This window comes from Mesoplodon bidens, assembly GCF_964165515.1.
Source record: "Mesoplodon bidens genome assembly, contig: HAP1_SCAFFOLD_401, whole genome shotgun sequence".
Lineage (NCBI taxonomy): Eukaryota > Metazoa > Chordata > Mammalia > Artiodactyla > Ziphiidae > Mesoplodon > Mesoplodon bidens.
The window spans coordinates 166,289-194,202 of record NW_027672540.1 but is presented as its reverse complement, the minus strand read 5'-3'; the positions used below and the strand labels follow the sequence as shown (position 1 = coordinate 194,202).

Here is a 27,914-nt window from a genome sequence, read left to right as displayed (position 1 = left end):
TGCTAATGAGAAAATCATTTTCTCTACATGGACTGAATTTTTACTTGGAGACATGTTTTCCTACTAAAGGGAAGACTAAAGAAGGATTTTACTGTCGACCAGGCAAGACACCTCCCCAAAGATGACAATGCCTTGGACAGTGTTGATGGCGGGCTGGGGCACCTGGAATCCTTGGCCCATACTGGCAGGTACTAACTGGAAACAAACCCTTCTTGGGGGGCAAGGATGGGAGGCACCTTAGGCCCAGCTGCTCATCTTCGAACCTTACACTTTTCAAACTATGTTGGTGTCTGACTTTCCTTTCCCTCATAGAACAACTCTGGCCCTTGGAGGTGGCTTTATGACTACAGGCTGTATAACCCATCATTCTCCCTTGCTCTGGGTAGGAGGTAAGCCTATGGTAGCAGAAACACCCACATACTGGGACTTGGAATTCCAGTTTGTGTTCATTTAACTTTGTGGCATGAAGTCCATGGTGAATTGCTCTTTTTTCTTCTAGGATCTGTCCAACAGCTGCCATGCGTGCCTGACCCTCAGCAGTCTCACTCTTCAAGATTGATCTGCTTTTGACTGATCCGTGACTCCGGGCAGTGGCTGATATGGGCTTTTTTTTTTGCAGAGCATCTCGACCATTGACTTTTTTCTTGGGGAAAATCCACTTTAAAAATAGCCTCATCCTTTTTCTGAAGAGGCTTTCTGGAGGGCTATGTTTCTTCTCTGGCATGCGCTGGAGACATCTGCTCCCAATAGAGTCCGTTATTCCCCTGACCTGGGCAGGGTGGCGCATACTTCCAGCTTGAGAGGTCCCTAATTCTTTAAACCTTTCTTCATGCTCTCCTGGTTTATGCCCCCTACAGTCCTCTCTTTTGTAAGTAGGGGCAATCATCTTGCTCTGGCTCTTCCATGAGTCTTGGAGTTTTGAAGTTTTGGGCTCCTGCTGCCCTAGGTTGCTCCTTTGGGCTTCCATAAGGCCACTTGGCTCCTGGGAAGCTAACCTGTCTCTGGTGGGGACTCTCTGGGGATGGCACTGAGGCACCTGAGAAGCCAAGTTGTCTGCAGCAGGGAACCTGTGTTTGGGAAAGTCCTGAAGCTGGTTGTCTGACTGTACCTTTACTTTGGAGTTAAACTCACTAGCAACCTCCATGTTAAGGCATGGCTCACCTGGATGTTGGAAAACAGACATTCTAGGTAGTAGGAAACTTTTACTGGCCCCTGGCACCTCTAAACTCCTCATATGTACATTTGTGGTTTGGGATTTTGTCAACACTTTGGTTTCCAAGATAACACGAGACTGTGGTTGAAGAGCAGGAGACTCCTTGGCCTCCACAGCCTCCCTGGCCTCTTCACCTCTCAAAGACTGGGATCCTAAGTTCACCTCCATCACTGTTACCCTATGGCAGGGGTCTCCTGAGGCCTGACCACCACTCTCCTCTCTTGGCTCATTCCTGACCATTGCTGAACTTGGACCTGGCTCTAGGCTGTCCCTCTTGACCCATTCCACAGTCTCACTCTTCCAGGTTCTGCCCACAAGGCTGAGTGTGAGGGACTGAGAAGGTGGCCTGCCCTCCTGTCCAGTCAGAGAAGCCTTTGAGGGCCCATGGCAGTCACCAGATGGAATCGCTCCCAGGGCACTCTGGATTTCCTTACACACAGTTGAGGGGACAAGGAGAGGCCTCTTCAGGGTAGGAACTGACTCTTCTGTTATCACCTTCTCTCCTGAATGAGCCTGAGGAGGTTTCTCCAGGAACTCAGCAAACTGGACTGTTGAGTGGGACCCAGACACACAGGTAGCTGCAGGGGAAGAGGCAAACTGCAGAACGGTGGAGGGTTGGAACTTTTTCAACTTAAAGACATTTATGGCCTTGAGGACCTTGAGGGGTAGGGTCCACCTGTGCTTTACCCCAAACCGTATAATATGTGCTTCCAGCACCTCTCGAGTGTCTGGATCAAGGAAGGAAACCCTACAGGAGGTGTTCACGCAGGGTTCCCGACCCTTCAAGCAGTGTCTTCCACAGGCTCCAGCAGGCACTGCTTTGCACGCCTCACCAGGAGGGTCTTGACATGAGAGCTGATGAAAGTTGTCCTTGCCAGGAAGCCTCCCCAGGCAGCTGTAGGAGAGCAGATGGGGCCAGGATGGCTGGACAGGACAGGCAGGGGTGGGCACCTGCAGCCCAAGAACCCTCCTCTGCCCCCACACTGACTTCATAAAGCTCCTGCTCTCCCTCACTCTAGGGCCTTAGCCACGCCCTCCCATGGCTCCCCCTCCCAGGGCTGGGGTCACATTATAGGCTCTGGGAGGAAGGACGACCCAGGAGAGAAGGGGAAAGATTCTTTACCTTTGCAGAAGTGAAACCAGGTTGTGAGTCCCCTCCAGTTCTTCCAGGCAATCTCTGCAAGCTGGAAATCAGGAGACTGGGTCATGGTGGTGAAGGCAGAGGCCTAAGAGTCTTTCAGGAGGCTGAGTGCAATGGCCCTTTAAGGGAAATCTTTGGAGGATTAGACTCTGGAGCCCAAGTATCAGTGTCCAAGGCCACATGTCCCTGACAGTGATGGTAAGTCTCATTTGAAAAGGGTTTGTCCTTTGCAAAGTGCTTCCACGTTAATTAGGCTCAGGCTCTGTTTCCTGAGGAATAAGCTCTGCCACTGGCATCCTCAGAGACCGTGAAGCTGGGCCCTCAGGGTTAGGAGAGATGGAAGCTAACTCTCGGGGGCGCGCAGGGCTGAATGGCAAAGGCTTACCTTTCAAAGATCCACTTTTCTTCCTACTCCTGCTCCTCCCCTTCAGCTCTACTTGATGCTGAGAGAGAAGAAAAAATGAGGGGCGAACACCCAACTCTCACTGTCCTCTATCTAGGCAAGCTGTGTTCATGAACAACATGACTTTCTACATTTAACTAAAACTCTGTGGGTTTTCTTCCCCTTTTACTTATTTTTAAAGTGGATAACAATATTTTCAGTTTTTCTTCTTTGAAGCGTGCAAAGGTTTGTTTTTTTTTTTGCGGTACGCGGGCCTCTCACTGCTGTGGCCTCTCCCGTTGCGGAGCACAGGCTCCGGACGCATAGGCCCAACGGCCATGGCTCACAGACCCAGCCGCTCCGTGGCACGTGGGATCTTCCCGGACAGGGGCACGAACCCGCGTCCCCTGCATTGGCAGGGGGACTCTCAACCACTGCACCACCAGGGAAGCCCAAGAAGGATTTTTTAAGTTTTAATCACCATAGATTTCTTCTGTCACTGTTCCTCTGATCAAGAAACACACACATTCTCAGACCTAAATGTCCACGTGAGCTTTGTCAGATAGGATTCTGCTTCCCAAGGCCAGACCTCCACTCCAGCCTCTTCTCTCAGGCTCTCAGGGGCTCAGCCCCAACACAGAGGAAGGTCTCACTTGTGACACCCGCTGTGGGTAGGTGGCTGGTGAACCAGGGCTCAGGGGTCAGCCTTCCTGCAGAGATTGAACTCTTAGTAATCCAGTCCTTGACCATTATTAGTCACTGCATTTGGGACTTGCCCTGGAGCCCTCTACCATACCTGAACTCCTGGTCTACGATCTTAGGCTAGAAATCCTCATGCCCACTCTAACCCCTCTCTGGCCTGGCTTTTCCCTAGAAGGATGATGTTCTATACTTTTCTGAGAGTTCCCATCTCAGGAGTCTCTCTAGGTGGTTTAGAAAAGTGGAAACAAGAATAAGAAAAAAAGAGATAATCTCTGCTGGGATTAAGCCAAAGGTTTCTTACCTTCCTGATGTTTCTATGTTTCCTAGGTGGTGCTAAGAATGGATTACTCTGGAAGCAGGGGAGTAACATTAGGAAGAGCACCAGTCCACACAGGAACCCAAGGATGATATTAATCACCCAGGAAGTTGGGCTGCATCTCAGCCAGATAGCAACAATGTTTTTCGAAGAAAAGAGATTCTCCATCTTCTGAATTGCATTGCTGCCCTCAGGCAACAGAGCACTGGGAGTTCACTTGATGGCAGAACCCCAGGCCTGCATCACAGAGCTGTGGCCTTGTCACAAAGGGCTCCTGAGTGTGGGGGAGGGGCAATAAGAGAAACAGGCTGAATCACTGCCCCGCCTTCCCATCCAGACCCACAGACACCTGCACCCTCCTGGGGCTTCCAGATCCCTCCTTCCAACTACTCTCATCCTGTCAGAGAGACCTTAGCCAATTTTCTGTTCATTGCATCTGGAACCTGGTTCCTTCATCCATTAGAGACCTTTACTTGAGGCCCACCAATTTGATAACTCTTGAACATCTTAAGCTGACCCTGGAAGACTGGCTGTTTCACAGACATTTTTACTCAGGATTTCCTTTGTCCTCAGCTCCAACTTTCCCACATCATGTTTGTGTCTTGTGTAAACCCAGGGATAGAACTTGAATTTCTTTTACACTTATTTAGTTTTGTGAATTTTGAATAGTGTATGTTTTGCCTCATTTTCTATCAGAGGGAACTACACACAAAAATTAAAATAATTTATTTTTCAAAATTCATAAGTATGAAAGAATGATAAATAGTTATGTAATAGGGAAGAACAAATCTGACTCCACATTAGATCTTTTTTACTTTAATCTTTATGCTTTGTTGCCGGAGCTAACTCTGTCCATCCCTGTGACCCAGGCTGGCTCTGCACTTTTTGGAAAACAATGTTGCCTATAGCCTGAAATATACAGGATAGCCTATTGCTAAGGCTCTGACTTTTAAGAGCCCATTCATGGAGATAAAAAGTTGCAGAACAGAGAATAATAATTGTTTTGTTGGAGGTTTACAGGAACACGTGACCTGACCAGGATCTGACCCATCTGGCCAGCTGCTAGAACAAAGGATCCAACACCAAGATATTTGCAACAATTAGCCATGCCCCTCCCTCACCTTGCCTTTAAAAAGGCTTTGCTGAAAGCCTTCAGGAAGTTTGGGGTTTTTCCTGGGCATGAGCCACGTGTCTTCTTGCATGGCACTGTGTAAACCTTTCTCTGCTCCAAATTCTGATGTTTCAGTATTTAGCCTCACTGTGCATCAGGCACACAGACTTGCATCTGGTAACAGTTAAACCTTCAAATGATGTTTTTGTAAGTTTATAGTGTTTATAATTCTGGAGTTAGTAAATCTTTAAACTGCACAAAAACTTTTGGGACACACTGCAAACACGCACACACACACGTACTCATTTTCCTTAACCAATCTAGTACTTTCAAATCCAATAATCCATAATTTTCTACTTAAAAAAAAATCTTTCATATGTTGTCTCAACCCAACTTCTTAGTTTGCAACGATAAGACAGTCCCCACTCTCCAGATAAATTTTGAAATATGTGGTCTTAATCCATTAAGGCTGCTATAACAATATACCATAGACTGGGTAGATTAAAAACAACAGACATTTATTATTACAGTTCTGGAGGCTGGGAAGCCCAAGATCAAGTCACCAGTATGGCCACCTCGTAGTGAGAGCTCTCTTCCTGGTTCACAGCTGGAGCCTTCTCTCTGTATCCTCATATGATGGGAGGAGGCTAGAGATATCTCTGGAGTCTCTTTTATAAGGCACTAATCCCATTCATGAAAGCTCATAAGCACTTTTGCATGGCCCCGCCTCCTATCTTTAAGAGGTAGGATTTCAACATGTAAATTTTGAGAGAACATTAACATTCAGACGTGCACTCATTCTATACCCGGAAGCTAGGAATGGGTTAGGGGAGCCAAGGTCCTGACCCTAACGGGCTGTAGGGTGAAGAGTAGGACTAGGAGTCAAACCCTTGGGGCTGAGCCAGGTCTTGAGCAGCCTCTTCAGATATTCCTAGTGTGTTATGTATGTATTCTCTTTTCTGAGTGTGCCTTGCCTTTCCTGCCCCATCCTCCCAGGCCCCTGAAGCTTCAAGTCCAGCCTGAACCATATAGAAAGGGAGCTTTGAGTCTTACACAAAATTCCCTTATGACACCACTTTCTATCCCTTAGCAGTAACACAAGATTCACTGAAGGATTCACATGGTAAATATGTCTTAATGCCCCATGAGGGCTTTACAATAATGTGTATTCTCTGCTTCTTGGTCATAATTTTATACAGTTTTAGTGGGAACGTGAGCATGTGAGTTTATTTGGCTATATTGCCATGAATGTGCACTTTCACAAACATATCTCCTACATCTACTATTTTTCCTACAGTCTTTTCCTCCCATATGATATTCTCACCTTAATTCAACCTTTTATCAAAATTTAGACTTAGGTCTGTCACCATGTGGACATGCTTTGTAACAAAATAGCTTCAACCGAGGAGGTCAGTGGAAGGCCTGGACCAGCTATCTTGGTTCCATGATAGTAAGCAAAGGATCGCAAACTACCATGTTAAGCTTAAGCACAAAGCAAAGTTTATTTAAGCATAGGTACACTCTCAGAGAGGGAGAGAGAGGAGAGAGAAAGAGCAGGCTGTTTCTGAGAACAGGCTATTTCAGCGAAGTGAAGCAGGCCCAAAGCAAAGTATATCGAAGCAAAGGTACACTCTCAGGGTGGGGGGGGGGATGGGTGTACTGTTTCTGCAAATTGAAAGCACATTCCTAGAAAGGCTTACGAGTGCTTTTAAGGAGCATTTTGCAGAGAGGTGGGGGTGAGTGACAAGGATCATTATTTGATTGACAGTCCTGAGCTATGTAACAAGCTTTCTGCTGCACATGCTCTCATCCTTGAATCCCCAAGAGATTCCTACTGGGTGGGGGGAGGGGCAAAACCACATGTAATTTATTGTAATTATGGTATAATGAGTTTGGATTTACTGTAGGTTATGCGCCTGTCTGGTCTGGGCATGCACAGCCTGGAGAAGTCCCCTGGTGTTGCTGTGCCTCTCTTTATCAGGATAAGCTGCCCACCACCCGACCATAGTTTCTCCCGTTCTGGGTGGAGTCAAGGGAGGGTCCCCAGGTGGCTGCGTGTGACTCAATTTCTTCTTGTCTTTCTCACCACTGTCACCTCCTTGCTGCTAACGTCTCACTAACTACCTAACAGGTCTTCTTTGCATTCATATTTGCTCTCTAAATTTTCTCTATGACTTTATTTTCAATATGTTTTGTTTGATGGGGGTTTTTTTTGAAATTTAAAAATCTTATGATAACATTTATCTTGATTTATTTAATTATTGTTCTACTGTTATTGATTTCTGCCATCTTATTTTATGCTTTATTTTCTACATTTTCTTTAGTGTTTCTTTTTTCCCCTTCTTTGGCATCTTCCATTTTACAGGTCAAGGGTACTTATGTTTGTTTGACATTTGGGAATTTTTAATATTGTAATGGTTTTATATCTTGAATTATGTTAATTTTCTCCTCAATTTCTTACCCGTGGATGAAAAATATTCCCTGCCATATCCGTAGACAAAGGATGTTGCAGTCATCAAGTCAGACGTCAAAGCAGGAACCCTCAACTGAGCACCTTGAGGGGATTCGGGATGGAGAAAAACAGGGTACTGATTCTAGAGTTAAGGTGCATCTCAAAGGAATGATTTCACGGAGCCCAGATTCTTTCATCTTCTCATACATAGAAAAGTGCTAAAGTCCTTAACTTGAGAGGTCTAGTTTTCTTTAATTAATAGTAATCTTTTGATGTTCTGACTACCTGGTTTTGGTTGACTCCTCCCTTAGGTCTTCTGAGCAGTTCCTCAGAGTGATCTGACAGGCTGTGTTCTGGGCTTAAGTCCTCAGAAAATCTGCCAAATAAAACATAATTCTCCTTTTGGGTTGTGCATATTTTTCAGTCAGCAGTCTTGGCAACCAATGAAGGGGCCCAGAGCAGACTTTTCTTCTTTGCCTGAACTCTATGAGGATCCAGAGTCCTGGCGCCAGCAGAGGCTTCTTGGGCCTGTCCGCTTTCTCAGAGTGTCCAGACGAATTTGGGTGAGTATCTCCTGGTTCTTGGATCTCCAGTTTTGGTTGATGATCCTAAGTTTTATTCAGTGGTGTTAAACTCTTCTCTTGAGTAGTAGGTTATCCTTGAAACTTGGTTTCAAGAAGAAGTACCTGGGTCACCCTCAGTGAAAGACACTGGGAAGATTTTTACTCACTTTAAACACTGAGAGCTTATCCTCAGTAGAAAAACACTAGGAAGACTTTTGCTCAAGTGGGTTAGCCTCACTTAAAAGACACTGGGAAGATCTTGCCCAGTTTAGACACTGTGTGGTTTATCCTCAGTTGAAACACTGGGGAGACTTTGCTCAGGTGAAAGACACTGAGTAAAGTTGGACTGGGTAATTAGGTGGAAGACTAACCTGTCTTCCTTGAATTGGCTACTTTAATAGAGTTTGTCAAAATAAAAGTGATCTTCACAAATTGAACTCAGAATGGGGAACTTAGCTTTCAATACAAAAGAAAAAGGAACAACAGATTTCCAGCCTCCAACGGATATCCTGGCCAGGTTTATGTACATACAAAATTTACATTTACAAGTGCTTACTTACTTGGGACTTAAAGAAAATCTTGCCCTAAAAATGACTAAGATAGGACTCTTTTATTGCATATGCAGTTAAGTTAGAAAAAGCTGGCTTGATAAAAACATCTTTTCAGAATTCTGACTTCAAAAAAACAAAAGGCTTTCTAGGGGAAACTTGCATTTCTCTTCCTGTGTCTTTGAAATGTAAGTGTTCTGATATTCTTCAGAGTGTGTGTGTGTGTGTGTGTGTGTGTGTGTGTGTGTGTGTGTGTGTTTTGAGAACTTGGTCACTACCATCCAAAAGTACTTATATGGTGTACATTTGGCAGCCAGTCAAATAGACTGGGATTCTGAGCAGTCTTTTGTCTGACTGTACGACTCTCAGGGGCTTTTTGCCATCTTAACCTTCATTGTGTCAGCCTGTACAACAAAGACCATTACTTTCTTAAACTACTTTTGGGAGTAAACTTTCTGGATCTTATTTAGACAGCATCCTTTACACTCTTTTGTGGGGAAGCCTCTTGCGTCTTATTGGTTTGAGTCACTATTAAGGTATACCTCATTTATGGGCAGATCATGGATCCTTCAAATTGGAGAAACTTCTAAATTGGTAAATTTTTAGAGAGCTCTCATTATAAACAGCTGTTTCATTGGCTCCTATGGGGGGAAATGTGGGAAATTAGACATATAATGGTTAACCTAAAAACTCCTTTAGTTTCAAACAAACCCAAAAAATTGGTTTGGGAAACCTTATTTGTGGTCTCTGCTTCCCCTAAATGGGTCTTACAGATGCTAATAAAAACATTAGAATAATTATTGTTAATTAGGTTAAGTAACAGGGAAAAAAACTGAAGGAAAAGTCTAAAAACTTTTTCCCAACAAGGTGAAAATTTTAAAGGGACTTCTAAATGAATAAGAAATCTTTAGATGGTTATTTTAAAGTGGGATAAATAAAACAGACATTAATGAGATAAATCAAAGATTGGATACAATACTACCTAAGATTGGATGGGCCAAAGGGATCTCCTACTTGTCATCAACATTAAAGGGCCAGACCCAAACAAGTCTGCCCTATTTACCCCAGTTTAAAATAAGTATATTTTATTACATATAAATTTTATACATGTAAAATTACACTGAGATACCTGACCAACAATTACTTGGGGCAAAAGTTAGACCAATTAATCAAGTTAAAAGATTGACAAAAGTGCCTGAGTCCCTTGGCTCAACCACTCTCTGGGGACCCCAGAGTCTTTATAAAAATTGGTATGTTTAAATGGGCATTGTATAAGATAATTACCTCTCTTTTGCCTAATTATATTGTGTGGGATAGACATGTTTCACTGGCAAATTCTTCCCCTGCTTGATATTACAAGACGGCATATGAAGGAAATATTAATTAAACATACTAAAGGAAACCAGTGGGATTACCTGAGCCTATACAATATAAAGTAAAAACTGACAGCTAATATTTAAGGGATAATAAAAATAAAGAATGGAGACTTTACTCTGGGTCTAATCTGTGCACTCAGAAAGAGGGTCTTTGTTGAATGCCTTATGCAAGTTTTGAAGGTATGATAAATTAAACCATAAAGTTCTAGACTATAGAATTCTGAAATTTCAGTCTAGTTGGAAATCTTCTCACTGATACAGAAAAGCAAATTAAAGAAAACGTAGTTGGGCAAATCAATCTTTCAATATTATTTAGGTGACAGGCCAGTTCTTTGGGGAATTAAAAGCAACTGTCTTTGTCTTGCAAATCGGTACAAATCAGAAATGTAAATACAGACCACAATGACCTGAGACTGAGCCTAATTAGCTAAATTAGGTAGAACCTGAAACCAAGGTTAAAAAAGGGGGAAAAGTGGCCTTTTAAAACTCAAACTGCTGATTAGTCAGTCAAGAAGACGGAGGAGTAGGAAGATGTGGAGTTCATATCTCCCCACAAATGCATCAAGAAAACATCTACAATGGAACAATTCTCCCAGAGCGCCTGATAAACACTAGCAGAGGACCTCAGGCACCTGAAAGGACAAGAAAGATCCCCACGTAACCAGGTAGGACGAAAGAAAGAAGAAGGGAAAAGGAAGAGCAGATGAAGTGGGACGTGACCTGTGACCCTGGGCAGGGGAGCGGAGCTGAAGGTGAGAAGAGGTTCCCGCATCTGGGGAAGCAGCGGGGAGAGAAGCTGGGGCAGAAGGAGAAATTTGGTGGCTCAGAGAACAGTGCAGCAGCCAGTCTGTGGCAGGCAGGAGAGAGTGAGGCCTACACAGATGGTCTGGCCACAGCTCTGCATGCCCCAGCCACTGGTGACCACTGGTGCACACGGGGGCTGAGTGTTGGAATGTGGGGTTTGAAGAGCAGACCCAGGAAGGGGAATGATGTTGGCTGTGAGGAGACAGCTCAAGGGGATAGGAGTGAGGAGCTCCACAACAAGGAATGCTCCTGGAGGAAGCCCAGACCAGCATAGAAGCAAAGTGCCACTGCTGAGTGATGCACAAAGGGCGGGGCCCCCATTGCAGCCTCTCTCCTCACACACCGGCCCCTGCCTCCACAGGCACTAGGAAGGGCTCCTGCCAGAGTGGCTCACATGCCCCCAGCCATCATCACCTCAGCACTCTCCTGCTTGGGTGGCCCATTTGCCCAGCTTGCCACCTTGACTCCCTCCTGCCTGACAGGCTCGTACATCCCATAGCCACCCAGCACCCTCTCACCTGGGCAGCCTGCCTGCCCTGATTGCCGCTTCTACATCCTCCTGCCTGACAAGCTCGTGTGCTCCAGCACCCTTGGGAGCAGACGCCAGTGGGTGGCCCACATGCAGAGATGGGGCTGAAACCACAGCTGAGTTCCAGGGAACATGCAACTAAGGAAGAAGAGCTGAAATCTCTCCTCATGGCTGTGCAAATCATGGCATTACACTTCCTCTGATGGCTTCCTAAATTCAGCACTTGGGAACATCCCAATGGACAAGTGCTCCTGCAGCTGAGACAGGTCTGGCTTTAGCAGCTGTGGGTTTTGTGGGCACATACATGCTGGGGTTTGGCCAGGCCAGAGTCTGAGCTGCCTCCATATCTCACATAGTGGGTCCAGGTACATAACTACTGCAGTCCTGGGACCTGACCTCAGTGGATCTGAGCCAGTGGCCTGGTGAAAATGATGCCTGAGTCACCAGGGCCAGTTGCCGGCATAACCATGGTTAAGGTGGGACTGAGAGCAGTACCAACAGCCGTGTACTTTGTAAGCCCACACAATGGGCGAAAGGAGACAAAACAGAGCATACCCACAGGTGAACACCTCCAGAGGAGGAATACTCAATGGCTTCTATCCCAGTGGGAGTGCTCCAGTCCTCCCGACCTCACACCGCAGATCAGAAACACAGCTAAGAAACAGATCTGACGGCCTCTACTCCAACGACTAGGGGTCAGAACCCAACCCTGACAAGGCAGTGACAACCACAGAGGAAAGGGAAATTTCTGCTGAATAAAAATCAAAATTAAGAAAATCAACAGGAAAGATCAAACTTGGAAAATGTTTGCAATATCAATATCTGGCAAAGAACTTATATACAGATTAAAGAATTTTTACACTTCAAAAATAAAAAGACAATCCAATGGGAGAAAATGGCAAAAATATATTTATGGATATGTTATATATATAAATGTAAAGTATATGTATCTATGAATATATGCCTATTGGCTATTTGCATGTCTTCCTTTTATTTTTAAGTGCCTAATTATATTTTTTATATGTATACACACTATTACATATAAAATAGATAACTAATAAGAACCTACTGTATAGCACAGGGAACTCTATTCAGTACTCTGTAATGACCTATATGGGAACAGAAACTAAAAAAGAGTGGATATATGTATAGTATAACAGACTCACTTTGCTGTACAGCAGAAACTAACACAACATTGTAAATCAACTATACTCCAATAAAAATTAATTAAAATATTTACATATATTGTATACAACATATATATTAAGTATATATAATTTATATATATTTAGAGATTGCTCCATCAAAGACGTATAAATTATAATTATAATGAGATACCACTACATACCACTATAATGTCTAAAATTTAAAAAACTGTTAATGTCAAGTTTTGGTGTGGACCTAGAGAAACATGAATACATTGTGAATGGGCTTGTAGCATGAAAGCTTTAAAGTTAAATATACATTTACATATGACCAAGCAATTACCTAATAGTTCATACTTATCCAAGAGATATGAAGTCTTATGTCACACAAATTTGTTCACAAAAATGTGTAACACCATTATTCATAATAGGTAAAACTGGATATGACCAAAATATCCAAGATTTTTTTTTAAACATCTTTATTGGAGTATAATTGCTTTACAGTGGTGTGTTAGTTTCTGCTTTATAACAAAGTGAATCAGTTATACATATACATATGTTCCCATATCTCTTCCCTCTTGCATCTCCCTCCCTCCCACCCTCCCTATCCCACCCCTCTAGGTGGTCACAAAGCACCGAGCTGATTTCCCTGTGCTATGCGGCTGCTTCCCACTAGCTATCTATTTTACATTTGGTAGTGTATATATGTCCATGCCACTCTCTCAGTTTGTCGCAGCTTCCCCTTCCCCCTCCCCATATCCTCAAGTCCATTCTCTAGTAGGTCTGTGTCTTTATTCCCATCTTACCCCTAGGTTCTTCATGACCTTTTTTTTTCTTCTTAGATTCCATATATATGTGTTAGCATACGGTATTTGTTTTTCTCTTTCTGACTTACTTCACTCTGTATGACAGACTCTAGGTCCATCCACCTCACTACAAATACATCAATTTCGTTTCTCTTTATGGCTGAGTAATATTCCATTGTATATATGTGCCAAATCTTCTTTATCCATTCATCCGATGATGGACACTTATGTTGCTTCCATGTCCTGGCTATTGTAAATAGAGCTGCAGTGAACATTTTGGTACATGACTCTTTGAATTATGGTTTTCTCAGGGTATAGGCCCAGTACTGGGATTGTGGGGTCGTATGGTAGTTCTATTTTTAGTTTTTCAAGGAACCTCCATACAGTTCTCCATGGTGGCTGTATCAATTTACATTCCCACCAACAGTGCAATAGGGTTCCCTTTTCTCCACACCCTCTCCAGCATCTATATGGTACTGGCACAAAAACAGAAATATAGATCAATGGAACAGGATAGAAAGCCCAGAGATAACCCCACACACATATGGTCACCTTATCTTTGATAAAGGAGGCAAGAATATACAGTGGAGAAAAGACAGCCTCTTCAATAAGTGGTGCTGGGAAAACTGGACAGGTACATGTAAAAGTATGAAATTAGAACACTCCCTGACACCATACACAAAAATAAACTCTAAATAGATTAAAGTCCTAAATGTAAAGCCAGACACTATCAAACTCCTAGAGAAAACATAGGCAGAACACTCTATGACATAAATCACAGAAAGATCCTTTTGGACCCACCTCCTAGAGAAATGGAAATGAAAACAAAAATAAACAAATGGGATCTCATGAAACTTAAAAACTTTTGCACAGCAAAGGAAACCATAAACAAGACGAAAAGACAACCCTCAGAATGGGAGAAAATATTTGCAAATGAAGCAACTGACAAAGGGTTTATCTCCCAAATTTAGAAGCAGCTCATGCAGCTCAATATCAAAGAAACAAACAACCCAATCTAAAAATGGACAAAAGACCTAAATAGACATTTCTCCAAAGAAGATATACAGACTGCCAACAAACACATGAAAGGATGCTCAACATCACTAATCATTAGAGAAATGCAAATCAAAACTACATTGAGGTATCACCTCACACCGGTCAGAATGGCCATCATCAGAAAATCTCCAACAAGATTTATATGGGTGAACCAGTTTGGTATATCCATACAATGTCATATCATACAGCAGTAGAAGGATAGAATTATGAGGAATGCAACAAGGATGAATCTCAGAAACGCTATGCTGAGAAAAAAGCTAGACACACAAGAGTATGTACTTTATGTTTCTGTTTATATGACTTTCTAGAAAAGGAAAAATGAATCTATGGTGACAGAAAACATATCAGCAGTTGCCTGTATCAAAGATGGAGTAGAGAGTGACTGCAAAGAGGAAAGGGAAAACTGCAAAGGGGGGTAATAGGAAAATTGTCTACCTTGATGGAAACAGAGTTACAAAATATTTACATTTGTCAAAATTCATTAAAGTGTACATTCAAGTTAGTATATTTTTTATATTATACCACAATATATTTCTTTTAATAAAAATAATTATGAAGAGTAGGTAAGTGGGCAAAGGACCTGAACGCCAGCTTTAGCTATGTTAGAGCTGTAAAATCAAAAAAAGATCAAGTTGCCCCTAATTTAAAAACCAAGAAAATGCATAGAAGTTGAGGAATAGAGATTTTAACTTATTTTAAGAGTGAGTTTTCTAACAATTAGAGCTTCCTAAAAATGAAATAAACTTATTTTGAGTTGCAATTTCTTTCTCAGTGAGGACACTCAAGTACAAGATGACGATCATTTTTCAGGTATGTTGTAGAAGTGCCTTAGAGATTGAAATTTGCATTAACCAATACTTAAGATGATTCAATAACATCAGAAAATATGCTATATTTATATATGCTCTTTTATGGTAGAGTTCTGTCTATAATGTTTTCTAAAATATCCTTTGAATTAATATTTCCATAGTAGTCTCCAGTGCTGCAAATATAGGCCAGAAAGTTAGATCTGTGCACAGTCTATTTTTTAAGAAGCTTGTAATCTGGAAGAGAAGATAGACAAAAATGTTGTAGCAAAATGCAGTAAGTTTCATAAGAGATATCCTCATGCTCTTATACGACATGGAAGCAGTGTCACATTCTTAATATGTCATCTTTTTCTGAAATACTTCAGTATTAATTTCTAACAATGATAATAATTAATTAAGGCATGAATTATTTACGGAGAGATACTAGTTATTCCTAAAATATTTGGAGATTGTTTTAACATGAAGATATTTCTTAGAATACCTCCAGTAAAGTTCCAAAACGTGTCTTTCAAAGCCTAAATGTGTTTGTACAAGCCTGAAAACTCAAGGAAAAATGTGAATGTTGCTGATTATCCACCATTTAAAGTTTTCTAGGCTTTGGCATTTTTCTGTAAGTATAAATAATTGACTATGAACTATGCAGAGAGTTGTTTTACCTGAATTTCTTTGAGATCCATCAGATGTGGCCATTAAAATGAGCCAATCTCCTCCATTACAGCTACTCACTGTGCAGGCTTCTAGTCAAGCATTGGTGGAGATAGCGCAGCTCAATTTAAATTTAAAATTCAAGGTAATGTAACTAAACAAGTTAGTCCTATCCTTTTCCCCTTACTTTCCCTTAGAGAGTCTTTGAAGTTAGGGATTTGTAAAATGAAAATATTAAACCAAATTTAATAGCAAAATGTCATTGATATCATTAGTGAAACCAAGCCCAGTTTCCATTTACCCCAAAGTATAAATCGCCTATCTGAGAAGCAGTTCAAATTTAAGTCATGTCAGATTGGTGGTCTTTCTGAGTTTCAGTTTGGAGCTCTTATTTGAAGTCATTGTTTCATTCAAGAGCATCTCAATATCAATAGCAGGTTTTCTACTTCAGCAAAAGCCTTGATGTACATCAGTGCCATTGGGTCCAGAGGATAGCCTCTTTGTACGTTTTTTTCTCCCAGTCTCACTGCAATGTTAAAGTCACTGATATCACAGAGCACATTTCTAATCCTAACTATATGCCCTAATTTTGGCAGAAATCCACTCCTCCACTTTTATGCAATGTATTAACAACCAGAAATTTAATTGTATTTGTTGAGACTGTAATATCAACGTGAAGCATTCCTTTTTTTTTTTTTTTTTCTTTTTTTTGTGGTATGCGGGCCTCTCACTGTTGTGGCCTCTCCCGTTGCGGAGCACAGGCTCCGGACGCGCAGGCCCAGCGGCCACGGCTCACGGGCCCAGCCGCTCCGCGGCATATGGGATCCTCCCAGACCGGGGCACGAACCCGTATCCCCTGCATCGGCAGGCGGACTCTCAACCACTGCGCCACCAGGGAGGCCCAAGCATTCCTTTTTTGAAGCTCAAATTCTTAATACTTGCTTTCCCCTTTGCAAGAAATACTTACTCCTTTACTCCCTTGTCCCCTTAGGCTACCTACGTCATACATCAGTTAAGAAGACATTTCACAAGGGATGCCTTTCCTCATCCTTCCAGGTGAGAAAGGCTCCCTGTTCCATGGCTCATAGTACCCTGTCTATATTTACTACAATTAGTAATTATTCTTTAGACTGCAGGCTCTAAGAAATATGGACAATGCTTGCTTTTCCACACCTTGTATTACCAGCACCTAATGCAGTGCCTGGGACATAGTAGAAGTTCTATAAATATGTAATGATTGATGAATGAATGAATGAACGAATGTGTTAGTAACAAGATAAATGCATAAATCGTATTTGTAAAGCACAATACAAAGTAATTTCATAATATTCACCCACTTATTTGTACCTTTATACCCTTCTCTTCATTTATATATCTTAGAATTACTTTTAATTTTATCAGCAGGGATACAGGATTAAATGATGAAATTTTGATGAAATGTGTTAGAAATATTTGTGAGTGAGTAAGCACTATGCCATGGTGAGAGAGAGAAAAAAAAAAGCTATTGCTATATTCTTGACTCAAGTCATACTCAATATTATTTGTTACATATTATATTACACACACAAATGCATTCTCACTGGCATGGTATCACCTACATTATTATAAATTCCATTTCCTTCCCAATCCCTTTAAAGCCCATATCTGACCCTTAGACTTATTAAATTGCATTGTTTTAAACCACTTCTCCAATTTGTCAAGGTCATATTATGGTCATGTTGAATTTTGATCTTGACAAAGTATTCATCAGTCTTATCAACTAAAGAGAACTGTAAATTACTAAATCCACATGCGTTTCTATCATCCTAGACTTGATGAAAATACTAAATAGCCTCTGGCCCAGGATTGACCTCTACATATAAAACTTCTGTCCACTTTGGTTGAGAAGGAACTATAAGTGAGTTTAATTGTTCTACCTACTTTGTTTCCAATAAATAGGTCTCTGGTGCTGATCTCTTTTTATAAATTTGTGAATGAATTCAATTAGTAACATTTTTTATAATATTAATATTTAATGTCTGATTTCAAGTCGTGGATGAAAAAATGCTAACATCAATGAAAACTACTACTTGCCCAAATAGATTAATAATAGTAAGAACAGTTAAAGTAGATTTTAAATCTACTGTCATGTTTATTTACTTTCCTCAATTGTTCCCACTGTGCCACTTCCTTACTTTCTGAATATGACAGGTTCATGCATGACGTCCTCCTCTAGATGCTGTGCCATTAAGAAATCTCACTGATTATAATAGGTGATCATCTATGATGGATAATAAGATAAATATGCTTGTGCATTTTCAATCACAAATCCATGTCTTGCACAATGAAATGATTTTACTTGTTGCTTGATCATGGGGACTTCTTCCTCTGAATAAATAAGACTTGACTTTGCCTCTTTATGCAGTCATCTGTTCACAGTTCTGCCTCTCTCCAGTAGACTGTGTCTCCTTAAAGACAAATGAATATTCATTCATCTTTGATCCCCATTGCTTAGCATGCATAGTAATTGTTCAACAAATATTTGTTTAATAAGTTAAACACCAATATGCCGTGAAGTAGGAAAATCTGGAGATGTGAGTGGTCAAGATGGGGGGTGTGATTAAAGGACCCCTCTGAATTCTAAGAACAACATACTTAGGAGGGAATGCATGAGTAATCAACGGGGCTGACTACTTGACAACTAGCATGTATTCAACTTTCAAATTCTATATTATAAGCATCCCTGAGTGTAATTTGAAATGGATAGACAGGAATTTTTATTTTATTTTTTCTAATGAGGAAGCAGTGTAGGTCTCTATTCTCATGGCCTCTGTTGCTTCCTATGAATATTTCTCCAATATCTTGACATAATCATTTTCAGGAAGCCAAGAGAGTCCAAAAGAAAATGATAAACAACAGAAATTGCTTTCATTTTCTAGTGTTTGGAAAAACATAAAAATAGGTTTAAGTTTTTCAAACATACTTAGATTTCATGAGATTTTACTTGGTTTATAATCAATATGATAAGATGCATCTATATGTATATAGAATCGTCATTCATTTTAAATTGCAAATAATGTGTATCCCCATGGCTGATTTGCAAACTGTCAATAATAAGAACCAAGCTTATGTCCTCCTAAGTCTTTTGTAGCCCCATTTTAACACATTTTCTGAAAGTTATTTCACTTCAACCACTCTAGAGATTTTCTAAAAAAACAATAGATGACTTTTTAAAATTTTCATTTCAAAATGAAAATATTAAAATATGCTACAAATTGGTGCAATAATGGAAGCTACAACTTACCATGTAAGTTTGTTTGTAATTGAGCAAAATATGTTCCAATAATTTTTGCACTGTATTTGCCTTTCTCTCTGTAATTACTAACCCTTTTTCTTTCACTATGGAATGTGAATGTTGATTTCTCATCTTCAAATTTGCCTTTAAATACATTTCTACCCCTATTTTTCTTCCATCTGGAAGCTAAGTTTTCAAGAGAAAATTTGTTTCCACAAATATTGAATGTCTTCATATTAGGAATAATTCTAATGCAACTACTTTGTATTTGGAAATGTGCCACTGTGTTTAGGAAGGCTAAACACATACTTTTGGGTAAGTTCAAGAAAGATTACTCCAATGATTCAACCAAATATATTTCAAGCATATTGATAAGAAATTTCAAACTAATTGTGTGTGATAGCCATCAATTAAAGATGTAAAATGAATGCCTGCTATTTTAAAACATAATTAAGCCAAGGAAAAGCTATGCATAACTAGCATGTTCCGTAAAGATAATTGGCTCACTAACTAAATTCTAACAGCCCATTCACATTTCTAGATTTTAATTGAAGAATGGATGGAAATAGTAAGGTGAGCTCATTGCCCAATACACATAAGCATGTGACAATTTTAATTTCTGCAGAGATGCCCATATCGTATGAAATCTTATTAATATTGTGATGGAATACAGTGAATCATGCTGTGAAAGAAGCACATATTTGACTGTTGTACATGTGTTCACACACACGCACACACACAAACACACAGATACACACACATTTCTTTTCTCTCCTCTCTATTCTCATTTCAGTCCCATTTTTCCTTTTCTTAGGTAACTGGTATCATGAATTTAATATAAATACTTTGAATCCATGCTTGAAGTTTTTACTATATGCAAATGAATCCATGAAAAATACATGATTGCTTTGAGTTTTAAAAATTTGTATACATGTCATCATGCCAAACATGTAATCTTGAAAATCATTTATCATGTATATAATTAATTATTTCGAGTGAAGTATTGCATTGCATCTTAAAAATAGTTTATATATGTCTTTTGTAAGCAGCAAAAACTGGAATTTTTGAATTTATTTTTATTGTCTCTGTGATCAAATGTATTGTGATTATTGATCTATTTCTCCTTTATTTTTCCATGTTTTATCCCTCCCGGTACTAACTTCGTTTAAACACATTTTTCATTCTCTTTTTATGGTCTACCTTTTTATGAATCATATATGAAGTATTCATTTTTAGTGTTTTCTGAAAAATTTGACATATATTTCTAACTTTAAAAAGTCTAAAACTAATTATCTCATCTTCCTCCTAAGCGGTTCATGGACCCCTCAAATTTTAAATCTGATCTCCAGTATTTCAGTATATTATCTAGTGTTTTAGTTTGACTTTGTATATACCCCCATTGGCTATTATTTTTTACACTCAACCGTTATTCAGATTCATTCCAACATTACAAATTTCTTTGCTGGTCACTGTTCAGTGCACCTTCCTACTTCTTTTTATGCTTATTTTCTTTCTTACTGAAGGACATTCTTTGTACAATGGTCTCCAATCTTGCCTAAAACACATGAGAATTATGTGAGAACTTTTTAAAGCTCCCATTATTGAAACACCGCCTAGATCACTTTGGTTAAAAAAAAAAATCTCAAAGTATTGGCTTTAGGCATCAGAATATTTTTTAATGCCTTCAGACAATTCCAATAGCTGCTGCTACTGCTTTAATCATTTTTTGTTGTTGTTGTTACAGTTTGTGGGTGGTAATTCCTCTTTGTCTATGAATGAAAATTTCTTTACTTCTTGTTCTTGAGTAGTTTTTTAAAATGAGGTGTAGAGGTGTAGAATTTTAATTTGGACAGCTATATGTCTTCAGTACTTTGAAGATATTATTCTATTGTTTTCCAGCATCTACCTGTTTTCTGATAAGACAACGGCATCTACCTGTTTTCTGATAAGACAACGAATATTTAAAGCCAGCCCTCAAAAACAAGGCTTATTATTTCCAGGGCCCCCTTGAATTTCTTGGTTTCAACTCCTCCTCACTATTCTAATGTTGAATTTGTTTTTTCCCCTTAAATCCTGAGACTGGGGATCCTCCCCCTTTTTTGTAAGCTTGTTCATTTGCTTTTTATGTGTTCCTACATGTAAAAGCAACATATAAAAGAAAACACAAGTATAACAAACTGTGTGTTCAGATTGGAAGAAAGGATTCTCAATATCAGTTCAGCCTATCGTATTGACTGAAAGCATTTACCTTGTTTCTTTTACAACTAACTTGAATATTATGAGTGTTACATCTAATATACAGTACTCTTCACCCTTCTTGGAATGTCTATGCTCAATAAGGACATTAGTTGATTTGTCACTAATATTGCTTTCCCTACATGTGACCTCATTCAGAGTTCTATCCTGTCCCATATACATAGCATAATCTTATATTTTGTATCTAACTGGCATCAGTTTTCCGGTTTTTTTTTCGATTTACTTCTAAGCTTTACTTTTAGCAGGACTGTACTGAAACACTCTTACACCTTAATAGATCTAATTGTCTGGACTTAAAATAATAGATTTCTCTATCACAGGGGAATTTGTCTTTACAGATACTGATTTCTGTTCTCTGCACATGTTTTCATGTTATATGCCCAGTGTAATATGAAGCGAGTTAATTTATTGTGTTACATATAGTAAAGAATCCAGCAGAATAATGTTATTTAGGTTTTTTTTCATTATTTCTATGAATAACAACAACATCAACAATAATAGTAATAGAAAAGATAATTTTTACCTATAGCAAGTGTCAGTTTTTTCTTAAATGCAGTAGAAGGCCCTTCACACTCTATTTGTCAGCTTGGCTTCAGGTTTTCATTTTGTTGGCTAGAAGACAGATAAAGGGGATTATGGACAGAACTGAGCCTGGTTTCTGCTAATCTCCGACTTGAATTCTTTCAAGGGTTGCAAAATATGATTCAAGTATTTCACAGGCCTTTATAACCTTTGTCATCTGTCTGGTATATGTGCCATCATGGGTGGATTTGGAACTGACATTTTATATCTCTGATCTCAACTGTATAAATATTTGTTTAGACTGACTATCAACATAGAACACAGACATTCTCTTCTGATGTATGGATGATACAATAGTCCTTAACTGGGCCCCTAAGGATGGGGCAGGCACAAACTAACAGAGGGCAATGAGGCAAATTTACAATGAACTCAGATTTTATATTTTCCTTTAGGTAAAAGAGTGGTTGCTTCTATACCAAAAAACTATTTCTTATAATTTGGGTTACATTAAAAATATCTCATATATACAGCCATTTATCTGAATCTATAATAGTGACTTGGTTTTCTCAAATACATTATATATGGAGTCCTTTAGACTGGAATTAAATTAATCATGGTTGTATTTTTTTTCTATTGACTTCCCAGCTATTTACCCCTAGGAAAACTCTCTTAAATAATCAAGAGAAATATTTTAGGCAACATTATGTAAATCATCACCCTTATTAGATGAATTAATATTCTTGAAGTTACAGCTCATTTCATGGAAATCAGATTAACCTGGTGTTATGGGCATTGTCATTTATCAGTAAGTTATTTGTTAATATGCTCAGTATGTGCCATAAAATATGTAACTTTAATAAGAGAATGGATCACCTCAAATAATTTAGCAAATCTTGAAAATGATAAGGATTAAAATTGTGGATGTATAAAGGACACAGAAGCTTGGAGAACTTTAAAACCATCTATTTCTATCCTGTTTCTCTCAGACAAGGAAATGAAGGCTGACACTTTAGCATGGTTTGGAAATCCTTCTAAAAATTATCTGACTTTCTCTTAGAATTAACAAGTAATTTAAAGTTTTAAGAACTGCAGAACTGATCACATGAATTACCATAATTTAGTCAAGAATTTTTTTGAATATCCACCTTTTGACAAACATTGTACATATATGTACCAGGCTGTAGAGATGAATAAAATCATCCTTAGTCTCAAATAACTGAAAGAAAAATCCCCCAATATTAGTGAATACTGAGGAATTAAGGATGCTGCTATGAGAAAATTTTTATAATGTGAAATTTATTAAGTTAAATAAAATATTTTGCTTTTGAGATTAGAATGCCTTGTTTTTGTTCTAATGATACTGATGATAGTGGTTGTATTTTGCAGAAGTTTTATGGGAGCAAATTAAAAACTTGGTAATGTGATATAAATTTGGTCCCCCAAGGCGATTTTTATTGTGATTTCTATTGGTGTTGTTAATGAGAGAAATTTCTGTGAGCTATTAGAAAAGAACATGTGGATATCAATATCTAATCAAAAAGAAGGACAAAATAATGGATAATTAGAGAATATATATAACCAGTAAATTAAAAATATACTCACATGTTAAGGAAGCACAGTGGTGGAAGTTTTGCTCATCATAAAGCTTTAACAGTGAGTAGAAGTTATCTTGGTGTCTTGGGTGTGGGAAGATATGCTAACAACCAGTGATAGATCCGTTGTAAAATTTGGAACTGTTTCTTTGGTATTTAATTTCACTTAAGACCTGTGCTTCTGGACAGGATGGAGTAATAGGAACTGGATTTACTCTCCTGGCTTAAACTGCTAAAAGTAAAATATATATATATATTAAACAATAATTTTAGACATTGAACAACAAACAGCACAAGACAACGGTTGTATAAAGCTGTTAATTATAATGATAACCCATAAAAACCAGTGGCATAATGTTTTGTGTAATACAGTTAAATGTTGGTGTTTGAACAAGTCCCTGGTCACCTGTAAAAAATAAAGGTGGATTCTCTTTTCATATTTATTAACAAAATGAATTTCATAGGGATACAGTATTTAAATATGTTAAAATACTACAGTTACTAGAAGAAAACATTTTTGTTTTATTTAATAAAAGTTAATTAAAAATTTTTTTAATATTTGTATGTGTTGCATTTATTGCTTTAAGATTATACAAATATGTTTTGATATAATTTAATACATGCAGCGTCAACTAGAGTATTCAATACACAGAGTATTCAATGGGTATAGCCTTAGTAGTGGGACCAAATTAGCCCTAGACTAAATTGTTTCAGTTGCAATCTAATAAGGCTTACAAGGAAGCCTCAAAATGATCAAACTATTTCTTAACTACCTCTTTGAGCAAAGTTACAAATATTTTAAAAAATACAAAAACGCCCTGCAACCAGTAAAGTAAAATTCACAATATCTGACATGCAATCTAGAATTACCAGGGATGCAAAGACAAAGGAAAATATAACCCATAACAAGGAGAAAAATTAATTAATGAAAAGACACTGAAAAATGGTACAATCAGTAAACAAAGACATTCAAACAGTTATTATAACTAATTTTCATAGGTTCAAAAAGGTTAAATAGACATATAGAGGATATAAAAATAACCCAAATTGAGTTCCTAGAGATGAAAAATATAGTTTCTGAGATGAAAAATAAACTGGATGGGATTAAAAGAGATGAGGCAATGCAGAAGCAAAGATTGACCTCCCTGCAAAAGCAAAATTTTGTTATTATAATCTGTCCCACTGAGTAGTCCAAATATAAAGTCTGAAATGAAAAATGCCAGCTTGGTCACCTTTTTTCATTTCGAATTTGCTTTACCCTTGCTTTACCCTTTCAAAAATAATTAAAGTATAAAATTATGAAAATTGTATTCAATGGTATTAATATTAAGCATCTATCCATCTTATGGATTGCCCTGCATAATGCAAATATCTAAAATCTAAATATTATGTGTATATATACATATATGTATATATATCTCACTAGCAGAATGAAAAGAAGATATGAAAGTACACCACAAGTTGTGGAGGAATATAGTAAAGGAAAGTAAAATAGTATTTTTGTTTTTAGATATAGTTGCTCTACGCAGTGGAAAAATGATATACGGATTAGCATATTTTATTTTCTGAGAAGCATGAATCAATTTAAAAGGCGAATGGGCAGATGAATTTAAAGAATGATTAATTTAAATACATTATCAGTCTTCAATTTTTCTGTTACTGACAACATCCCCTTTAAGATTTTCAAAATGCTGAAAGGTGGGATTCCAAGATTTTTAGTTGCTATAGAAGCAATTATTAGCAAATCCTTTCTTCTAATCTCATTACAGAAAATACTGCTCTTTGTGCCCAGAGAACTCCCATTAGAACAGATAGCTAGTGGGAAGCAGCCACATAGCACAGGGAGATCAGCTGGGTGCTTTGTGACCACCTAGAGGGGTGGGATAGGGAGGGTGGGAGGGAGGGAGACGCAAGAGGGAAGTGATATGGGAACATGTGTATATGTATAACTGATTCACTTTGTTATAAAGCAGAAACTAACACACTATTGTAAAGCAATTATACTCCAATAAAGATGTTAAGAAAAAAAAAAAAAAGGAACTGCATTTCGGAGCAGCTCAGAACATAGGGTGTAGCAGTCTGGAGCTATCCCACATTTCCTGTGTCTTATTAAATATTGTGTATATGTGCTATGTATTTATATCTCCATCTAAATATACATCTATATCTCCTAAAATACTGTCTCACATATAATGAAGGCACAGTTTCCAGATAGTTGTTCTGGTAGTCATTAGACAAAATATAGTCTCATTTATTTAAAAAATGTGAAATGAGAGAAATGTATGAAAAACTTGATCCATCTTCTGACTGAATTTGTGTTATTAGTACCTTCAGAAGAGGAAATAACTAATTTATTGTAAATTATTTTATTCCTCATTTATTAGAGAGGAAATTTATAAACTGAATCTGTTAGGGCTTAAAGGGTTTTTTTCCAGAAGATAATATCTGTGGTTCTCACCCTACACTGAGCAGTATATCACTAGTGAACAATCTGACAAATATGTACATTATTAAGTTATTTTATTTTAACCTGGCTTTTTAATACTATCATCTGATATACATCATATTAATTGACACTGCAATTTCTTCCTTGATTTGTATATTTTTTCTACAAACACTTTGCATTCCATCTTCCACGTATCTTATTTACTCAACCATGTGATGGTCTTCATCTTCAGACATCTTGCTGTCTGAGCTGTTCAACCCTGTGACAGTAAAAGCACACTCACTAGGGACTAGGAGTTTGAGAAGGACTTAGAAAATTGTTTGACACCTGAAAAAAATGGCTCCAGAATATGAAAAAAAATCTGCAAAATTGAGATCAAAACTTGTGTAATTAATATTTTCAACTAATATTACTACAACAGCAATGTTACTCAGCTTTCATATAGTTATCTATAAATTATATTGGATATGTGACTTGGGCACATATTAATGCATTTGATAACATTTAGGGTAAAGCTTCTAAAAGGGCAATTGCCTAGGACTGAGGAAGGTTTAAAAATGGCCCTGCACAGAATGAACTAGAAGTGACTTGAATGGGAGGCTGAGGCAGAGATGCTGGACCCAGAGAGTTACAGAGCAGGCGTACATTGGAGAGAGCTTTCCTATATAGGAGAGCCAAGAATTTGTTACTTATTGAGTGGGGAGCATGAAGGTAGTGGACCCTATAATGAGAATCCTAGGATTGCTCCTAGATTTCTAACTTGGATAAATGACAGGACGGTACTCGTTGGTGAATACTAAAGGAACAGCAACAGCAGCAAAAGTCTAAGAATGGAACTTTAACATATCACAATGCCACCTTTAAAGTAAATTTGGCATTCTTCTTTTTGAATGAATGAAAATGCATTAATTAAAGACATACACGTTCACACACCTGCTAATATCTGCTCTTCTGCAATCATGTGTTTTCTGTATAGTGTCTAAATATCTATTCCAGTTGAAGTAGTGCTTAAACACTGCAATATGCCTCTTTTCAGCCAAAAAGAAAAACTGTCTATGACTGCTTCAACATATTTTAAATATATGTATAATCATTGCCAACTTATCTGCTTTGCACATACTCGTTTCCTATACAATATTTAATATCTCCCTTTATTGAAAATGTCATTGCTCAGTATTATGATTATTTTTCATTTTTATTATATGTCTGAATGTTAGAATTATTGATTAATCTCTTTATGAATGGAATGATCTCAGCACAATGTTAAATACTCTTCTTCTCTACCATTATTATATGTTATTTTAACGATTTTCCATACAGTTACTTCAAATGGGATTTTCAGATTTTTCAGGCTTTTTGAAGTCAGTAGGATAGGCTCCACTGAGTAAAAGAAATGCTGAAGAACAATATGAATTAAACAAAATTAAGTAGTTAAGAAAGCACTAATCTAGTCATTGAGAAATATATAATATTTACATAGTATGTATATATAAATCAATAGTTTCAAAATGAGATAATCTATTGAACAAAATATCTTAAAATGAGAATGAAAAGATGTTGTAAAATCTCTATATGATTAAAGTACAAAAATTTTTATAAGCTTGGAATATAAATAATAAGTGCATTTTTGTCTGGGAGACAAGTTGTTATCTGGGAAACCTCAAGACATTTTGTAGATTATCGAAATCACTTTACTATCAATCTTGAGCATTTCTCCTATCAACTCTATAATTAATATTGGAAATTAGCATAATGACTATTTCACTATCAGGAACATTGAAGAAACTAAAGTGCTAAACATTGGTTGTAACAAAAAACAATTCATCTGAAGAAGATGTTACAATGAACTGAGGAATTAAAAGATCTCAAAGTAGAGAAATTTCACTGACTGCAGTATAAACAACTTGAGGGTAGAGAGTGTTTGTTTTTCCTGTTTGCCCTCCAAATTTGGAAATAGTGTTATATGCACGGTGCAGGGTAATAAGCAAATATTTAACAAATGAAAAGTACTGAATTCGTTACCTTGTGGTACAAATTAGGATTTCTTTTGTACTGTAACAAGAAGATTTTAACTTCAGCATTATGAATTATTAATGTCTTTATCTGATTCCCAGTTCTGTGTCAACCAAACTTATTTGAGTGATAATTAGAGGACTTCATGTTTATCCTATCTTCTAGGATTTCACTTTTGCATATCTGTTAATTCATAATTTTGACATTTTTATA

General features: G+C 38.2%; 2 protein-coding genes and 1 long non-coding RNA gene across 4 annotated transcripts in view; 1 reads left to right on the top strand and 2 right to left on the bottom strand.

Moving 5' to 3' along the window:
- Positions 1 to 8,032, top strand: part of LOC308610072 — a 30,965-nt gene extending 22,933 nt beyond the window's left edge. The window contains exon 3 of the long non-coding RNA XR_014014419.1: positions 7,742 to 8,032. This is a non-coding gene — a long non-coding RNA (uncharacterized lncRNA). The remainder of the gene's footprint in view (positions 1 to 7,741) is intronic.
- LOC308610071 (spermatogenesis-associated protein 31A6-like) lies at positions 89 to 23,413 on the bottom strand (the record flags this gene model as incomplete). Of its 2 annotated transcripts, XM_081259340.1 has the most annotated exons (7): positions 23,253 to 23,413; positions 21,652 to 21,740; positions 17,773 to 18,045; positions 3,740 to 4,028; positions 2,740 to 2,797; positions 2,337 to 2,397; positions 1,706 to 1,791 (listed from the first exon to the last, which is right to left on the bottom strand). In XM_081259340.1, the coding sequence occupies exons 4-7, from the start codon at positions 3,920 to 3,922 to the stop codon at positions 1,749 to 1,751; spliced, it is 345 nt and encodes a 114-aa protein (XP_081115466.1). In that variant the 5' UTR covers positions 3,923 to 4,028; positions 17,773 to 18,045; positions 21,652 to 21,740; positions 23,253 to 23,413. The 2 variants fall into 2 exon arrangements, with proteins under 2 accessions (XP_081115465.1, XP_081115466.1); XM_081259339.1 differs by lacking the exons at positions 2,740 to 2,797; positions 3,740 to 4,028; positions 17,773 to 18,045; positions 21,652 to 21,740; positions 23,253 to 23,413 and having other exon boundaries at positions 89 to 1,791; positions 2,337 to 2,448.
- Positions 23,414 to 25,885: 2,472 nt separating this feature from the next.
- The window catches only part of LOC308610067 (uncharacterized protein), a gene marked incomplete at its 5' end in the record, with an annotated part of 54,680 nt that continues 52,651 nt past the window's right edge, over positions 25,886 to 27,914 (bottom strand). Inside the window, one exon of the mRNA XM_081259336.1 lies at positions 25,886 to 25,947. Coding sequence (XP_081115462.1) covers positions 25,942 to 25,947 — 6 coding nt within the window. The 3' untranslated portion in view covers positions 25,886 to 25,941. The remainder of the gene's footprint in view (positions 25,948 to 27,914) is intronic.